The sequence below is a fragment of the Scyliorhinus canicula genome, chromosome 1, assembly GCF_902713615.1.
Source record: "Scyliorhinus canicula chromosome 1, sScyCan1.1, whole genome shotgun sequence".
NCBI classification, from domain to species: Eukaryota; Metazoa; Chordata; class Chondrichthyes; order Carcharhiniformes; family Scyliorhinidae; genus Scyliorhinus; species Scyliorhinus canicula.
This window is the reverse complement of record NC_052146.1, coordinates 154,820,499-154,838,974: the sequence shown is the minus strand read 5'-3', so window position 1 is coordinate 154,838,974 and position 18,476 is coordinate 154,820,499. Positions and strand designations below refer to the sequence as shown.

Genomic DNA, 18,476 nt, shown 5'->3' with positions numbered 1-18,476 from the left:
GAAGCGAGGAAGGATCTAAAGAGAGAGCTGAGACGAGCAAGGAGGGGACATGAGAAGTCTTTGGCAGGTAGGATCAAGGAAAACCCAAAAGCTTTCTATAGGTATGTCAGAAATAAAAGAATGACTAGGGTAAGAGTAGGGCCAGTCAAGGACAGTGGTGGGAAGTTGTGTGTGGAGGCTGAGGAGATAAGCGAGATACTAAATGAATACTTTTCGTCAGTATTCACTCAAGAAAAAGATAATATTGTGGAGGAGAATGCTGAGACCCAGGATATTAGAATAGATGGCATTGAGGTGCGTAGGGAAGAAGTGTTGGCAATTCTGGACAAGGTGAAAATAGATAAGTCCCCGGGGCCTGATGGGATTTATCCTAGGATTCTCTGGGAAGCCAGGGAAGAGATTGCTGAGCCTTTGGCTTTGATTTTTAGGTCATCATTGGCTACAGGAATAGTGCCAGAGGACTGGAGGATAGCAAATGTGGTCCCTTTGTTCAAGAAGGGAATTAGAGATAACCCCGGTAACTATAGGCCGGTGAGCCTAACGTCTGTGGTGGGTAAAGTCTTGGAGAGGATTATAAAAGATACGATTTATAATCATCTAGATAGGAATAATATGATTAGGGATAGTCAGCATGGTTTTGTGAAGGGTAGGTCATGCCTCACAAACCTTATCGAGTTCTTTGAGAAGGTGACTGAACAGGTAGACGAGGGTAGAGCAGTTGATGTGGTGTATATGGATTTCAGTAAAGCGTTTGATAAGGTTCCCCACGGTCGGCTATTGCAGAAAATACGGAGGCTGGGGATTGAGGGTGATTTAGAGATGTGGATCAGAAATTGGCTAGTTGAAAGAAGACAGAGAGTGGTAGTTGATGGTAAATGTTCAGAATGGAGTTCAGTTACGAGTGGCGTACCACAAGGATCTGTTCTGGGGCCGTTGCTGTTTGTCATTTTTATAAATGACCTAGAGGAGGGCGCAGAAGGATGGGTGAGTAAATTTGCAGACGACACTAAAGTCGGTGGAGTTGTAGACAGTGCGGAAGGATGTTGCAGGTTACAGAGGGACATAGATAAGCTGCAGAGCTGGGCTGAGAGGTGGCAAATGGAGTTTAATGTGGAGAAGTGTGAGGTGATTCACTTTGGAAAGAATAACAGGAATGCGGAATATTTGGCTAATGGTAAAATTCTTGGTAGTGTGGATGAGCAGAGGGATCTCGGTGTCCATGTACATAGATCCCTGAAAGTTGCCACCCAGGTTGATAGGGTTGTGAAGAAGGCCTATGGTGTGTTGGCCTTTATTGGTAGAGGGATTGAGTTCCGGAGCCATGAGGTCATGTTGCAGTTGTACAAAACTCTAGTACGGCCACATTTGGAGTATTGCGTACAGTTCTGGTCGCCTCATTATAGGAAGGACGTGGAAGCTTTGGAACGGGTGCAGAGGAGATTTACCAGGATGTTGCCTGGTATGGCGGGAAAATCTTATGAGGAAAGGCTGATGGACTTGAGGTTGTTTTCGTTAGAGAGAAGAAGGTTAAGAGGTGACTTAATAGAGGCATACAAAATGATCAGAGGGTTAGATAGGGTGGACAGTGAGAGCCTTCTCCCGCGGATGGAGGTGGCTAGCACGAGGGGACATAGCCTTAAATTGAGGGGTAATAGATATAGGACAGAGGTCAGAGGTGGGTTTTTTACGCAAAGAGTGGTGAGGCCCTGGAATGCCCTACCTGCAGCAGTAGTGAACTCGCCAACATTGAGGGCATTTAAAAGTTTATTGGATAAGCATATGGATGATAAGGGCATAGTGTAGGTTAGATGGCCTTTAGTTTTTTTCCATGTCGGTGCAACATCGAGGGCCGAAGGGCCTGTACTGCGCTGTATCGTTCTATGTTCTATGTTCTATGTACAGGCCACAATTTAAATCATTTTTACAGACGAAACAAAATAAAAATGTATTTCCTATTGGGGTAATCTGTTGCGACGGCAAGGGTGGTGTCTTTAGCAGAACTGGGCCCTCCATAGATGACAGGATGCCCAATCAGCGAGGCCCCTTCCAAGCCTGGAGGGAGGCTGCCAGTCACCACGTGATAAACCTCTCAATGACCACGCCATCCCACAGTCTTTTAAAAGAAACATTTTATTCCTTTCTCAAAGTTACAAAGTCAGTGCAGAAAGTGGACAGGGTGAGCCCTTAGTCCATCTCCAAAATCAATTCAAATTCAAACTGAATCCAATTCATGATCCCTACAAAGGTTCCAAGCTGACAAGGACAGGCGTTACACCTGCTCTCGGGCTTGATCCTATGTTTGATCTTAGCCAAAAGGCCAAGAAGCTCCCTGCAGCCCTGTAAAATCCAGGCCCACGATACACTTTCCTGGGAGCCCCATTATTTCCTGGGAGCAATGGATTACACAATCATAGAATCCCTACAGTGTAGAAGGAGGCTGTTCAGCCCATCAAGTCTGCACTGACCCTCTCAAAGTGCATTCTATCTAGGCCCACACCCCTGCCCAATCCCAGTAACTCCACGCTTTGATCATGGCCAATCCACCAAATCCTGCACATCTTTGGACTTTGTGAGGAAACTGGAGCACCCGGCGGAACCCCGAACAGACATGGGGAGAATGTGCAAACTCCGCACAGATACCCAAGGCCTTGCGTCCCTGGCACTGTGAAGCAGCAGTGCTAAACACAGGTGACATTATCGTTGACACTGTTACCAAAGATGCATATACAGAGAAGTATTATTTTGGGGGTAAAATTTAGATTTGTGGAGCAAACAGGAGTGGTTAGATAATAATTCAATTTTCCAATAGACTTAATTTGCACAAATATAAAATCCTCAGACAATTGCACAATTAGCTGTGTAATAGAGCATAATTGTTTCTTTCAATTAGAAAGTCTTCCTTGAGTGATAACCTGCAGAGTTATATTACTGCAACTGAAAAGAGAAGAAGGACGTCCAGTCCTCCATCTACGAGCAATTGATATAAAATCACCCAAAAAATTGCTTTAAATAAAACTATACTGAATCACTTAACAGTTTCATTGGCGTACACAAGTCAGCTTCCGAGTGAATTAAGTATTTTTTCACTTGAAGTAACTTAATTTGTGCCTCCTGGTGCCTTCATGCAACTCAGAAAATGAATGCGCTTTGAAGAGCCTTTCCGCACCAATTGTAATCGTCGGAATCTCTTGAGTTTTGACCTTCAGATGCGGCCAACCCTGAGGGCAGAACATGATCTGGCGAAATGAATCTTAAACTGGTGTAAACAAAATCGCAGTAAACACGAAACATTGTGGTTTGGGGCATAACTTAATTAAACATGAGCTTTTGGGTCAGTTTGTCTGATTTTGCATAGATCATGCTGACGGCCCTCGTCAAACGAACAGAAGCTCCAGACCTTTGTGTTGGGCAACATTTTCAAAGATATCCATTGTGTGAACATGACTCCATCACAAAGGCCATTCAGGGGTGATGTCAGGAAGGATTTCTACAAGCGTAGTGGAAATCGCTAATTTTCTGACTCGAAAACCAGTTGAGGATGTGGAAAAATTTAAAAATTTAAAACTTTGGTAAGGGATTAGATAAAGGATATGGAGTAAAGAGGAAGGAGTGAAAGATCAGTTACGATCTAATAGAACAGGCTTGGCAGAATGACCCACTCCTGTTCATACATTCTGGCCAGCAATGTCCATTCATCACATCTTTTACCCTGACCGTCCGAATTTGTATTCATTTGCATTTTGAATTCCCCAGATGTTTTTGTGTTACGCCTGCCAGAATATTGAAAATATTCAGCAGTTTTTCGAATAAACAGGCTTTTTTGAATAATTGCTTAAAATTTATATTTCATAAGTTTTAATTTTCCTCACAACTCATGCTCTTCACAGATGGGAATCTTTCTAATTGCTCATCTCTGCACCCTGTCCAATCCATGAATCTTTTAATATAGGAGTATCACAGCGGAGGGCGGTGTATTTGCATAATGTGGTAACCATGGATACTGTCCACCTCATTTCCATACTGAACAAAATATCCGTGATTCAGTTCCATCAGCCTAAAGGAAAACACCTTGAGTTATTGACTTTCATGATAAGTGTAAGAGAGAAAGAGAGATGGAGTGACAAGAACAAACATTGAGGAAAGCAATCCCACTGAGGGTAGTTGAGGAAAAGCAAATGAGGATGCAGCTCTTGGATGGAATTTTTCCATTTTGTTCAGAGTTTCAGGCTGAAAATCAGGGTGTAGCTCTCCAACTGCAGTCAGGTTTTATTCCAGATTTGCAGGCTCCCTGAGAAACAAAATGAGTGGGCGGGGTTTCCAGTCTCAGTCTGGGGGGGGAGGGGGGGCACCCTTTAAAGATGGCCTCCAATCAGCAAAGAAAGTAAACATCTCCCAGCACCCCCCGTCACCCAATGGACATGCAGACCCTCCCTCGCAAGCATGGGGGCACCATTCCCCCACAACCAACACTGGGGCACCAACACTGGGGCACCCACCGTAGCACCGCAGTGTTGGAGGCAATCTCCCTCTTCTCCTCCTCCCAGCACCACAGTCTCGGAGGCACTCTACCGCCTTCTCCCCTCAGCACTGCAGTCTCATGGGCAATCTCTCCCCCCCCCCCCCCCCCCCCCGCCCCTCACAGGCGTCAGCCCTACTCCACACACACAAGGAGAACCCCTCCTCCCATCCTCCACCGCATGCCCCGGGGGGCTATATTTGCCTTTGCGCCGTGGGAGGATCCCCTCAACTAATTCACATTTTTAATTAGCTGTTGTAAACCTCACATCAACGAATCATGATTATTCAGTGAGAGGGGATCATCTGCCAGGGGTGGGGGCTTGCTAATTATATGTAAATGTAATACAATGAGGTTCTCACCCTTTGTGGTGGGAACCTAGTTACATCACCGGTGGAGGGATGTGAGGGGTGGGTGAGGGATGGCCGGTACCACAGTGGTTAGCACTGTTGCTTCACAGCACCGGCGACCCGGGTTTGATTCCCGCTTGGGTCACTGTGCGGAGTCTGCACGTTCTCCCCGTGTCTGCGTGGGTTTCCTCTGGGTGCTACGGTTTCCTCCCACAAGTCTCGAAAGACGTATGTTAAGTGAATTGGATATTCTGAATTCTCCCTCAGTGTACCCAAACAGACTCCGGAGTCTGGCGACGCGGGGCTTTTCACAGTAACTTCATTGCAGTTTTAATGTAAGCCTACCTGTGACACTAATAAAGATCATTATTATTTAAAAATCGGGAAATGCGATCTTTTGCAATCGCCGTTCTCCCTGACAGCTCAAATGGGAGTAAAATCACACCCCCTTAAGTGGGAACAAGAGAGCCAACAGATACAAAATAAAACAGAGGGCGAGTTCATGGAAGAGAGAAGAAGGGACAGGAAGCAACCGAGCACGAATGCAACAGTGAAATACTGCAGATACTGAAAATCCAAAATAAAAACAGAGAATACTGCGAATACTCAGCTAGTCAGGCAACATCTATGGAGAGAGAAACAATGGGCGGGATTTCCTATTGGGGTAACCATCCCTGGGATGCCCAGAATGCGTTCCTCGACGGAGAATCGGTTGTTGGGGCAAAATCGGGATCGGTGCTGGGCGCCGATTCAAATGCCATGCTCTGATCCCTCGCTGGTGGCATGAACAAGTTCCAGGCAGCATGTGAGTGGGAGCATGTAAATAAATGCATATGGGCCATAATGACTCATTCGCATCTATTTAGCGGGCCTGCGCCCTATTCTGCGCCCTCCGGTGATTCTCCAGTCAGCTGGGAAGCACATGGCTGACGTTCACTTGTGGTCTCTATAATCATGGCCCTGATGTAGTGGACTTCACGGTGGCCCAATGGCCCATTGCGAGGTCCATCACGTCAGGCCCATGATTGTAGAGACTATCTGATGCCATCCTCTCCCCCGAGCCGCAAATCAGCCTCTGCCCCCCACAACACACAGCAGCCTCTAACCCCCGGATTGCCTGGGCCCTCCCCCTAAGTGCATTCCAATCACTCAGTGATTTCACTGCACTTACCTCCCTTTGATCTGGACAATATTTATAAACATTGGGGTTTCACCAGTTAGGCCACTGAAGCTTGAAGGGATATGAATGGATCAAAGAGATAGATGTTTTTTACGAGCTGTCAGTCATAAACGAAAGCCATAAATGGATTACAGATAGGGGATCTGTGGGATCCAGATGCAGGCACAGCTGCTCTCCTTCGAGGAATGGACACGTGGAGCTGAAAAGTAAGTATTACAGCTAATGTCCTTCCCACAGCCCCTATCTGGACTGCTCTCTAGCTTCCAGATAGGGGTTTTCTTTCTAGGGGGAAGACAGGATGGGGTCTTTGCGGGGTGGGGGTCTGTGTGTGGTGGGGATCTGTGTGTGGGGAGTTGTTTGTGTGGGGGTTTGGGGGAGTTCTGTGGAGGGGGTTCCTTGAGGCAAGGGGGTCCCAGTGGTGGAGACCCCTGTTACAGAGGTCCCTGTGGGGATTCATCCTATAACAGAGGTCCTTTTGGGGGTCCCCTATTACAGGGGTCACTGGGGGTCCCCCTATCACAGGGGTCCCTGTGGGGGTCCCCATATTACAGGGTCCCTGTGGGGGGGTCCCATATTACAGAGGTCCCTGGGGAAGGTGGGTGGTGGGCCAGGTAACCCCCATACTTAGGGGTCAGGGGACACCCAGGCAATCCGGGGATGGGGGGTTGCCGTGAGTGGGGGGATTGGGGCTAACTTGCGTGCGGTGGGTGGGGTCATGGCCGATTTGCAGTGCAGGGAAAGGAGGCTGCGGGACTCCGCAATTGGGCCGCTCATTCAAGATGGCGGCCCGATATCGGGATTCCCCCGGGAATCCCCTTGAATTCCACACCAGGCATAATTTTGCATGGCATGGAACACTGTATTTGGCAGGCCGGGTCCACGCTCGTCCGGCGCCTTGTTTTAAGGTGCGACTGCTGCTGGTCATTCTCCAGCCGTTTTTGTCGTGGGAGCCGGGGGTTTTACTCGGCGCGGCTGCTAGCCCCTCACCGGCCGCAGGATTGGCGCCGATTTTTCCTTCGTAAAATGCCACAGTCCCCACGCCAGCGTCGACTCTTGGCCTCCAAATTGGTAAATCCAGCCCATAAACTCCCAAACGGAGAATCTTTACCAATGCGTCAGGTCTGTGACCGTTAATCAGAACTGGGTAAAGTTTGAGATGGAATAGGTTTTAAGCAAGTGGATGGGGGAAGGGTGGAAAAAGAATTACAGGGAAGATCTGTGATAGGGTCAAAGGCAGGAGATATTAAATGCTAAAAGAGTTGATTGTCCACGTCAATAGGGATTGGTAATGGGACAAGTAAAGAAACAAAAGATGTACGTAGAGGAGGTGTGAATGGCAGAATCAAGAACGCCATCTGAAAGCAAAATACTAAGGCTAGAATTTTCCAGCCCTTCCAGCTGGCAGTATTTTCTGGTCCAGCTGGTGTTAATGGAGATTTCAATGGCCAGCCAATCTGGCCAAAGGTAGAAAAAACAAAATCAACAAAGGCAAAAGAAACAAAATGGGTGGACAGACTTTACAATCTGAAATTGATCTTTTTTTTTCGGTGTGCAAACAAGGTAGGGAATTAAAATGCCAAAGTGAGGTTCTTGCAGACTGGAGATGTTCTGCCTGCCTGCATTTAATCGCCTCAAGTGTAGAAGAGACCATACCGTGAGCAATGAATTCAGTTTATTAAACTGAAAGTCAAAGTCAATCATATTTCCCTCCTCCACCCCTTCACGCCGACAAATACTCATTCCAGGCAAAGCAATGATTTACTGGTACATATTTCTGTATTAGCTTCTACCATCTGCTAACTAATTATTTACTGTCTCTGACTTTTTTCATCCATAATTAATTCCCCACTTCATGCTGGGCAGTTATACTTTCTCTTAATGATCTTTTTGGATGCTTGTAAAAGATTTATTATTTCCTACTATGACATCTGCTAGCACATGTTCATATTCACATCCAACGCTTCAGATTTCCCTTTTCTTAAAATCTTCTTACTGTTCCTGTGATATTTCTCAGGATTTTCTAAGAGTGAAAGGAGAGACAAAGGGAGAGAAAATCACCTCGGACATGGTGAAGTGAAGATGTTCTGCCAAAGAGTGGATATGACATTGATATACTGCTGTCTGCCTATAATACTACCTTTAGACTGTACTTGTCGGCAGCGTCCAGTATGGCAGGTACAAGGTCATCCATCCGTTCGCTGTTCTCATCTTCTAATCCAGAAGGATACCAGGATAATACCAATACACCTGGAATTGGATGAGAGGAAATACAGTGACGATCGCATAGAAAGGAAGTTGAGACCTTATTGGAATATGTCTTGTCACCATACACTTTCAATAAATTGCTGTTTGAAACTTGATACAATTGCTGTGATTATCATAGTGCCATTCGTGTGGCCCATAACCCATGGATGAAGTTTGGGATGCTAGCAGTCGCCCAGGGGCCTTGAGGCATTCCTTTGGTTGCTGGGCATTTAAAAAAAATCTTTTGATGGGATGTGGGTGTCGCTGGCAAGGCCAACATTTGTTGCCCATCCCTGGAACTGAGTGACTTGCTCGGCCATCCCAGAGGGCAATTAAGAGCCAAACACATTGATGTGAATCTAGAGTCACTTGTACGCCAGGCCAGACCGATTTCCTTCCCTGAAGATTAATATTTCTATAACTTGTAAACAGAAATGTTCAAAGAAAATGACAAAAAAAAATCCTTTGAAATGATCTTTTCCCCAGGGTTGCCCACAAACGTTTCCTGGAGATTGAGCTTTAATTCCTTGACACTCCAGCCCGATCCGGGAGGGTTGGCAACACTACTAAGAGGCCATTCATTTGTTGGTGGGAGAGCTGAGTTTGCCTGACACCTCCCCTGCTGCTCCTAAAATTGTGGTGGGGGCAGCACCCACGGCATTGCACCAAATTTAGTGCCCCCCCCCCCGTCTTCCAGCCTGCTTCTGGGCGGACCTTAAAATTCTTCACAAAGTTTTCGGAAGGCTTTTGCAGTATATGATTCTGTGTGCCACACAGGGAATACCATGACGAAACAATTTGCTTCCACTATTGCAACATTACGGGGCTTTGTTTTCACAGCGCCGACTTTACAGCAATGTAAACGAGAGCAGATATGCAATGGCAGCAACATTGAGCTCCTGCATTATTAGCATTGCCAGCACGGCTCTCAATTAGAATCGTAATGCAGCCGGGAGCCTCTGTGCAGTTTATGGGCCAAAATAAGTTAATCATTGATGTAAAGTATGGGCTTCACCTCCAATTAGTTCTCATTTAGATCTCCTTAGCCAGCCCTGCAAGGACTTCAGTGTAAAACAGATTTTCCAGTGAGTTTGCACACATATCTGTAATCCACATAAAGTCTGCTGCATTAGAAATAACTCCATTTACTTTGTCAAGTATCATCTGAGATTGACAATAATAGGACAGATTAAACACATTTGAAAGGTTTTTATTTCAAAACTCTATTTGACCAGTTCAGGAATGATGAGCTATTTAAATTGATTAGTTAACAATTAGCTAAAAATCACACAAGCTGCTAAATTCTCAAAGACATAAAACTAGTGATGAGAAACAAAGGGTGGGATTCTCTGTTCCCCCAAATGCGTTTTCCAGCGCGGTGCGCCTCCGCCGGCAGCGGGATTCTCTGTTGCCGCAGCTGTCCAATGGGGTTCCCCATTGTGGCCACCCAACACAGTCGGGAAACACGCGGGCGTGAGCGTTGTCGTCGGACCGGAGGATCCAGCCGACAGAGAATTCTGCTGTAGTTGTTTCAGCTGAGACTGCCTATAGACAGCATTCAAAGACCATTGCTATATCAATTACAGGGAGGCTGTAATTTCACAGCGCGTACACAAAAATTCAATTGATCATTATGCAGTGGTAGGTCATGTGTGTTCACTAACACACAGGACAATATAAAGGGAGTATGGTACACCATATGGTACACTGGGGCTGGTTCAGCACTGGGCTAAAGAGCTGGCTTTTAAAGCAGACCAAGGCAGGCCAGCAGCACAGTTCAATTCCCGTACCAGCCTCCCCGAACAGACAGTGGAATGTGGCGACTAGGGGCTTTTCACAGTAACTTCATTTGAAGCCTACTTGTGACAATAAGCAAATTTCATTTCATTCACCATTGGTCAGGCATATTTTATTATCTTACTTGTGCCTAAGCAAAGACAAATATGTGCTTGGTGATATTATAATTAAGTATACGTGCCCAAATTGTGATTAGATAATTATACACATATGCTATTGTGGTGAGATAACCACTGTAGTTATGCGTACTGCAGTAGGGGGATGTATGCCTGTACCTGTAATACAGGTTCCTCCGGTAAGCCCCTGCCGGCTAGCTCCGCCCACAGGGAGCTTGTGTATAAATATGCGTGTGAGTCACTCAGACCCTAGTCTACAGTTGCAGATGGAGGGACAACATCGTACAACAATAAAGCCTCTATTGTACCAGTCTCTCGGCTTTGAGTATAATTGTTAGCGCTACAGCTATACATTATGTAATCCGAATTATTAGCTGCGAATGGATATAGATTATTACTAAAGAGATGTATTTTTTTGATTGGTACATGTTAATTACTTGGAAGATAAACAAAAGTATAATTGCCCTGTATTTTCTTTGTTTGAGGAGCTGGCAAGCCACTTGGTGGATGTTTAGTTCCCCTGTAGGAGCTCGAATAAAGTCCTTGAGTTGAAACGCTTGAGTGTCGTCTGGTCAGTTGGGGAGTGAGGAACATGATAGTCGAATAGCTGTTTGATTCCCACAACAAATGTGGTCAAACTGATTCCAATTAACCTCCACCATGATGCCATAACGTATTGCATGACTGAGAATTCTCTCTGTGGAACTAAATCTTTCTCAAGTTTTGGAATTTTGAATGAACACCGTTCTTTCCATTCATTCCAAAGTTCTGGAGCGGGATTCTCCGAGCCTCCGTGGCAAAATCGCAATCGGCGCGGGGGCGGAGAATGCCCGCGATCGGGCCCAAAGCCGAGACGCAATTCTCCAGCGACCGGAAAATCAGCACCAGTCACGCGCACTGTCGACGCGGCACCGGTCGGGGGTTTTTGAAAGAGGCACCCGTGGCGATTCTCCGTGGTTGAGCGGCCGAGTTCCCGCCGAACCCCACCGGTGTGGTTTCCGTATGGTTTCACCTGGCGGGAGCTCGGCATCGTGGCTGCAGGGGCCATCCTGGTGATGGGCGGGGGGGATCAGACTCCAGTGGGGGCCTCCATGATGGCCAGGCCCGCGATCGGGGGCAACCGATCGGGAGGCGCGTGCATTCCGGAGGGGCCTATCTTCTTCCGCGCCGGGTCGCTGTAGGGCTCCGCCATGTTGTGCGGGGGCCGGTGCGAAAACGGCCGCCACACGCATGCACGGATCCCCGGTCGGAAGTGCTGGGGCCTGTATCGGCAGCCGGAGCTGCATGAAGCACTCCAGTGCCGTGCTGGCCCCTTGCAGGTTGCAGAATCGCAGTGGCAAGTGGTCCGTTGATGCCGGCGTGAAACACTCCAGTGTTTACGCCGGCGTCAACACTTTGCTCCGATTTTGGAGAATCCTGGCCCTGGTATTCCAAATCTAAAGAATGAAGATGAGAGGGTGTGCAGTCTGAACTGCTTCAAGCCCTCAATACAAACTTCCATGGTAGCAATGGGAAAGAGCTAAGGACAAGTCTAGTGACAACAGTGTTGGTAATAGTGGCTGTAACTTTAATCCTGACCCCTAACCATTGACCTTATCCATTAACTTATAACTAGAACCATAGACCCGTGCCAATGATCCTAACACCATGATCTTAGCCCAAACCACTAACTCCAGCTCCTATTCCTAACCCTAAACAGCATGGTGCCATTAGCGTCACATGTGGCCAGCTGCCATGTCAGTAATCATTGCGTTATTTGGGGGGCCGGGGGGAAGAATGTAGTAAAATGGTAATGTCATTGAATTAGTGATGCTGACGCCCAGACTCAAGCACTGGTATCACAGGTTCAAATCTCTCCATGGCAGCCACAGAATTTAAATTCAGTTAATAAAAAACCTGGAATTGGAAAGCTCGTCTCAGTAATGGTGACCATGAAATTATCATGGATTGTTGTAAAACCTCTGCCAAAATGCTCCATTTGGGAGACGATGGGCATGGTTTAACGGAAAGAAACAGTCCCATTTTGGGTGTGTTTAGCCTAGTGTTTCCTGGCACTTGCAGTGCCGAGAATGACTCCGCTATTAAACAGGATTCTGCTTCATTTCTGGACCTCGGTGAGGAACGCTCCGTTCAGGCTGCATTTAGGCTCATTTCCCGCACTAATGAGCTCAGCTCGCCAGTGCAGGAAGAGATCGGGGAACCATTTTTAAATGGTGCACTGATTTCTGGACCCCCAAATGCCCCAGCGTAGTAATCAGGGGGTCCTTGAGCCCCCCGCAGCCCACCTTGAGCCCCCCCGCAGCCCACCTCGAATCCCCCCGCAGCCCACATTGAGCCTCCCACAGCCCACCTTGAGCCACCCACAGCCCACCTCGAGCCCCCCTGCAGCCCACCTCGAGCCCCCCCGCAGCCCACCTCGAGCCCCCCCCCAGCCCACCTCGAGCCCCCCCGCAGCCCACCTCGAGCCCCCCCACAGCCCACCTCGAACCCCCCGCAGCCCACCTCGAGCCCCCCGTAGCCCCCCGCAGCCCACCTCGAGCCCCCTGCAGCCCACCTCGAATCCGCCGCAGCCCACCTCGAGCCCCTCGCACTCCACCTCATATGGACAGGGCACCTGCACGATCTGAAATTTCATGAGTGTAACGGGCTTCGTAAATCTTGCGAGATTTGCCAGCCTCATCAAGTCCGCTGCTAGATTGCGCCCTCAGAATATCATGCGATTCACGATTCCATTGGGGCGCTATCCGTTCCGCGATTCAGGACATACAAATTGGCCAGCACTCTGCCGACGCAAATTGAAAGCTGTTCCCTGCCCAGCGGGCGTTGTAACCGCTGGAGCCGGAATATGCGCAAAAGAGCCTGACAGCTGGAGATGTTTTTAAGCACTCCAATCACCATACACTCACTGCAGCCACCAAGATGGTTCAGAGAAGACCTGCCCCCTGAGTTCGGTGGCCTGAGGTGGATCCACTGCGCGATGCCAATGAGGAGAGGAGGGTCATCCTCTTCCCCATGGTGGGCTGCAGACTCACGCCCACCCTCCTGCACACCGCTTCAGAGGTGGTGGCAGAGGCAGTCAGCACTGCCAGCCTCACCAGGATCAGACAGTTGGTGATCCTGAGGGGTGGGGGTCACTGGTGAGGCCTCTGTCCTGAGAGGAGCGGAGAACCAGGGAGGGTTCGAAAGGCTGTGTGGCAGGTGTAGTCTGGTTGGGGTGAGCTCTGCTGCTCCCCTACTTCCTCTAGAGTGGGGCTGTGCTTCCGAGGAGTGCCAACACCTGGTGGGCTCCTGATTGAGCTTGGCCACGACCATCACCTTGATAATATGGTTGGGGTATGAGGGTATCCAGAGTGGAGTCACAGATGACTAGAGGCCTTCTGAGCATTTAAAGGACACAGGCAGCACTCAGCACTGTGAGCAGTCAGGAGCCTGTTTGTAACACTGAAGGGGTGCATTTAAATCACCTGCTGCAGCAATGGTGGCCTGAGTCAGGCCGTTCCCCACTACAGCGAGTCTGACAATCTTTGATGGGTTTTCAGAGTTTTTCTAGCCTCTTGCTCATCCTCAGCAGCTGTGGTAACCAGTTCCAGTTTGTCAACACTTGAACCAAATTCCGCCTGTGAGATGTCCACCTAAGGAGGACAGAGCATCGCGGGGCATTGGAGAAGGACGTGTCTAAGCCACAAATGATATTTAAATCCATGCAAATGACAGTTTTGCATGGACCCACCGCAAGGAGCAAACTTTGATATCGTAAATTGCGATTTTTCCATTGCACGCTATTCGCCGCTTGATTGCGATTTCCCTGCCGGCTTCGCAAAGCGGAGAATTCAGCCCCTCATCTGATTCATGAATGTCCACTGGGAAGGAAATCTGCCAGCCTTACCTGGTCTGGCCTACACATCACTCGTGACACACAGCAATGTGATTGACTCTTAACTGCCCTCTGAAATGGCCTGGCAAGCCACTCATCTCAAGGGCACTTAGGAATGAAAATCGCTTATCGTCACAAGTAGGCTTCAATTAAGTTACTGTGTAACAGATGTTGGGCAACAGATGTTGATTTCCTTGTGCTGCCCACATCCTATGAAATAGTTTTGAAAAAATGAAAAGCTAGTGAGCTTTCTCATTCTGAGCTCTTAAATGATCACCCCCATTTAATACCCGTTGTCTTTCTGTCCACTACATTTTGTCAATCTCTCCCTGGCCTCCAACTATCACTGACCCTCTATTCAGCTCTTACAGCTCCCCCTCCCCCCAACACAGTATAAATCTCATCCTATTTCCAGTTCTCTCTAGCTCTCATAATGAGTCATCCAAAATCAAAATGTTAGCTCCATTCTCTCGCCACAGATGCTGTCAGACCTGCTGAGATTTCCCACCATTTCCGTTTTTTGTTTCAAATTCCAGCATCCGTAGTAATTTGCTTTTTTCCTCAGTGGGCTCTCTGCACCTGATTGGCCATCCCACAAAGGTCCCTTCTATTGGCAGATTTTGGAGGGAGGTGGGGCTCGTAACCATTGACATGGCAACATGTCGGCCTTCGATCTTACTGATCAAATTCAACTCCCGCGCAACTCCTGATGGGTGTTACATTCTACACCCAATCAATAAAGGAGCGCGTGTCAACCCTTAATATGGCAATTTTGAAGTCCCACCTGTTTGTATTTTTTCATCTGTTTGGGCTACTTTAGGATGCAGAGGTGGGAAATAATTCCAGGCCATTCTTCAGTAGTTCTGACAGGGAGGAGCTCCTGCTTCTACTTATTTTTTAACTTGCGCTTTTTGATGCTGAGGCAATGGTTACAAAATGCTTCTAGTGTTCTGGCAATGACACTCTGCTTCATAATTCTTGACAAAGCCAACAGTAGACTTCAATAATGCAGTTTCATATAGTATAATACCATTTAATTATAAAAATAACCAACATTTCGATAACAGCTTTAACGAAGCAAGACATTTCAAGGTGTTTCATAAAAGTGTTAAAAGACAAACACTAATTCAAAGAAGGAGAAATTAGAACTGGTGATCAACTGTAGGGATCATCTTGAAGGAGGGGAGAGACATTGAGAGGCAGAAAAAAAATGAAAATCGCTTATTGTTACAAGTAGGCTTCAAATGAAATGACTGTGAAAAGCCCCTAGTCACCACATTCCAGCACCTGTTCGGGGAGGCTGGTATGGGAATTGAACCGTGATGCTGGCCTGCCTTAGTCTGCTTTAAGAGCCAGCTCTTTAGCCCTGTGCTAAACCAGACCCTGGCTAGATGTTGAAAATGAATTTCAGGTGTCGGAGCCTAGACGGTGGTCAATGGTGGAACGAAATAAGAGAGGATCTAATCACCTCCCCATGACATTCAATGGTATTGCCATCGCTGAATCCTCCACTATCAACGTCCTCGGGATTAACATCGACCAGAGACTTAACGGGACTAGCCATATAGATACTGCGGCTACAAGAGCAGGTCAGAGGCTGGAAATTCTGTGATGAGTAACTCACATCCTGACTCTCCTTAGCCTGTCCACCATCTACAAGGCACAAGTCAGGAGTGTGATGGAATACTCTCAACTTGCCTGGATCAGTGCAGCTCCAACACCATTCAAGAAACTCAACACCATACAGGACAAAGCAGCTTGCTTGACTGGCACCCTATCCATCACCATCAACATTCACTCCCTGAAGGGCGGCACGGTGGTGCAGTGGTTAGCACTGCTGCCTCACGGCGCCGAGGCCCGGGTTCGATCCCGCGTCATTGTCCGTGTGGAGATTGCACATTTTTACCCTGTCTGCATGGATCTCACCCCACAACCCAAAGATGTGGAAGGTAGGTTGGTTGGCCACGCTAAATTTCCCTTAATTGGAAAAATTCAATCCCTCCATCACCATCGCATAGTGGCAACAGTGTTAACCATCTACACATTCTACTGTAGCAACTCACCAAGGTTTGTTCGACAACGCCTTCCAAACCTGCAACCTCTAAAACCTAGAAGGGCAAGGGCAGCAGAAGTTTGGGAACATCACCACCTGCAAGTTCCCCCAAGCTACATGCCATCTTGAATTGGAAATATATTGCCGTTCCTTCACTGTTGCTGGGTCAATATCCTGGAACTCCCACCCTAACAGCACTGTGGGTGTACCTACACCACATGGACTGCAGCTGTTCAAGAAGGCAGCTCACCACCACCTTCTTAGGGAAAAATAGGATGACAAGAAATGCTAGTCCAGACAGCAACACCCACATCCCAGGAAAGAACATAAAATAAAATTGGGGATAGAGAAGAGGCAAGAATTGGAGGAATCATAGAATAATGGAATTTACAGTGCAGAAGGAGGCCTTTTTGTCCATTGAGGCTGCACTGGCCATTGGAAAGAGCACCCTACTTAAGCCCACACCTCCACCCTATCCACGTAACTCAGTAACCCCACCTAACCTTTTTGGACACAAAGGGCAATTTAGCATGGCCAATCCACCTAACCCGCACATTTTTGGACTGTGGGAGGAAACCGGAGCACCCGGAGGAAACCCACGCAGACACGGGAGAATGTGCGGACTCCGCACAGACAGTGACCAATGCCGGGAATCGAACCTGGGATCCTGGAGCTGTGAAGCAGCAGTGCTAACCACTGTGCAAACTGTGCTGCCCCAGTTCGCCTTGTAGATGGCAGATGGAATGCAAAGCTCTTGGATTGTTCTAGCACTGGAGGAGGTTTCAAAGATAGAGAAGGAATAAAGCCATGAATGAATTTGAATCAAAGGATGAGAACTTAAAAATCAAACAATGAAAACTAAGATGTGGGCCAAAATTCTCCGGCCTTGGGATCCTCTGTTCCTGCCGGCAGCATACCACAGTCCACAGGTTACACAGTGGCTTGGGGTGGCTTCAATGGCAAGTCCCATTGACAAGCGGAGGTAGCAGTCAATCCCACCACCAGAGGATGGCGCATCGCCGAGAAACATGTGGCCGGGGGACCGGACAATCCAGTTACTCATCTCGTAGACGTGTGAGGCGTTGAACAGTGTGGTGAATGTAATATGATAATTCACACTATGTCTTTGTAAGCGCAGTAGCGTTATCCAACCACTAGGGGGAATAGCTCTGGGAATGCTCAGGAGCTTGTACAGGGCTCCACCCTTGGCTCTGCCCACGACTCCTCCCCCTAGTGCTGCTGTATAAAGACCCTTGTCCAGAGTCAGCCTGCAGTTCACTGAGAGTTCATCAACGGGTAACAGGCTGGCTCTGTAGTAAGTCGATTAAAGCCTATATTCATATCGGAAACACGTGTCTGGTGAATTGATGGTTCCATCAAACAGCATGATTTAACCCATCAGGGGCTGGTTTAGCTCACAAGGCTAAATCGCTGGCTTTTAAAGCAGACCAAGCAGGCCAGCAGCACGGTTCGATTCCCGTACCAGCCTCCCCGGACAGGCGCCGGAATGTGGCGACTAGGGGCTTTTCACAGTAACTTCATTGAAGCCTACTCGTGACAATAAGGGATTTTCATTTCATTTTCATTTCAGATGCCTATACTTTCCACATGAGGAGCAGTGGACCTGAAGTTGGTAGCTTGTTATCACAGTTATATCACAGAAATGGTAACTACTAGTAAAGGCCAATCAAGCAGAGCTACACTTGGGCAACTTGCCTCTTGCATAGGTGCTGGTTCCCGCCACAAATCTACCTGTATCGCCATGGCAGATCAACAACCCAAACTTCTCACCGTGACTCAATCGTTTACTGGGATCTACCAAATTGGGAGATAGACAGGAGCCGGGCATGTGAGAAATCACAGAACATGGCAGTGGTTTTCAATTTCTTTTGACTACTTAGACCAGGCAAAACGCGCCCCCCACCCCCTCTCCCCGCCTCCCTCCCACTCCCCCACCTACCACTCCTACTCCACCCACTTTCTCTTCTTACTGCAAAAACCTCATCACGCTTAATGGGAATTAATGGGAACTATAAATATTTTACTGATTTTTAATACATTTATGTGCAATCATTTTATTAGATATTATAAGTGTATTACTAATTCATGACAGAAACAGAAGTATAGATATTTTCATATCATAAACATTAATATTACATGAGTGCATGTTTATTTGTAACATTTTAATATGAGTTATAGCATCATTATTCTAATCTTCTGAGAAACTAAAATTCAGCTTACATCTACATTAATGAAAAAATATCAACATAAACATGAATCTTGCTTATAAAACATTGCTAGTGCTTATGTCAGCTTTTGCTGCACGTGTGGGAGCCGGTCTGGTTG

General features: G+C 47.6%; 1 protein-coding gene across 1 annotated transcript in view; it reads right to left on the bottom strand.

Moving 5' to 3' along the window:
- The window catches only part of LOC119968685 (glycoprotein endo-alpha-1,2-mannosidase-like protein), a 65,637-nt gene that overhangs the window by 23,154 nt on the left and 24,007 nt on the right, over positions 1-18,476 (bottom strand). The window contains exon 2 of the mRNA XM_038801287.1: positions 8,184-8,293. Within this exon, the coding sequence (XP_038657215.1) occupies positions 8,184-8,293 (110 nt within the window). The remainder of the gene's footprint in view (positions 1-8,183; positions 8,294-18,476) is intronic.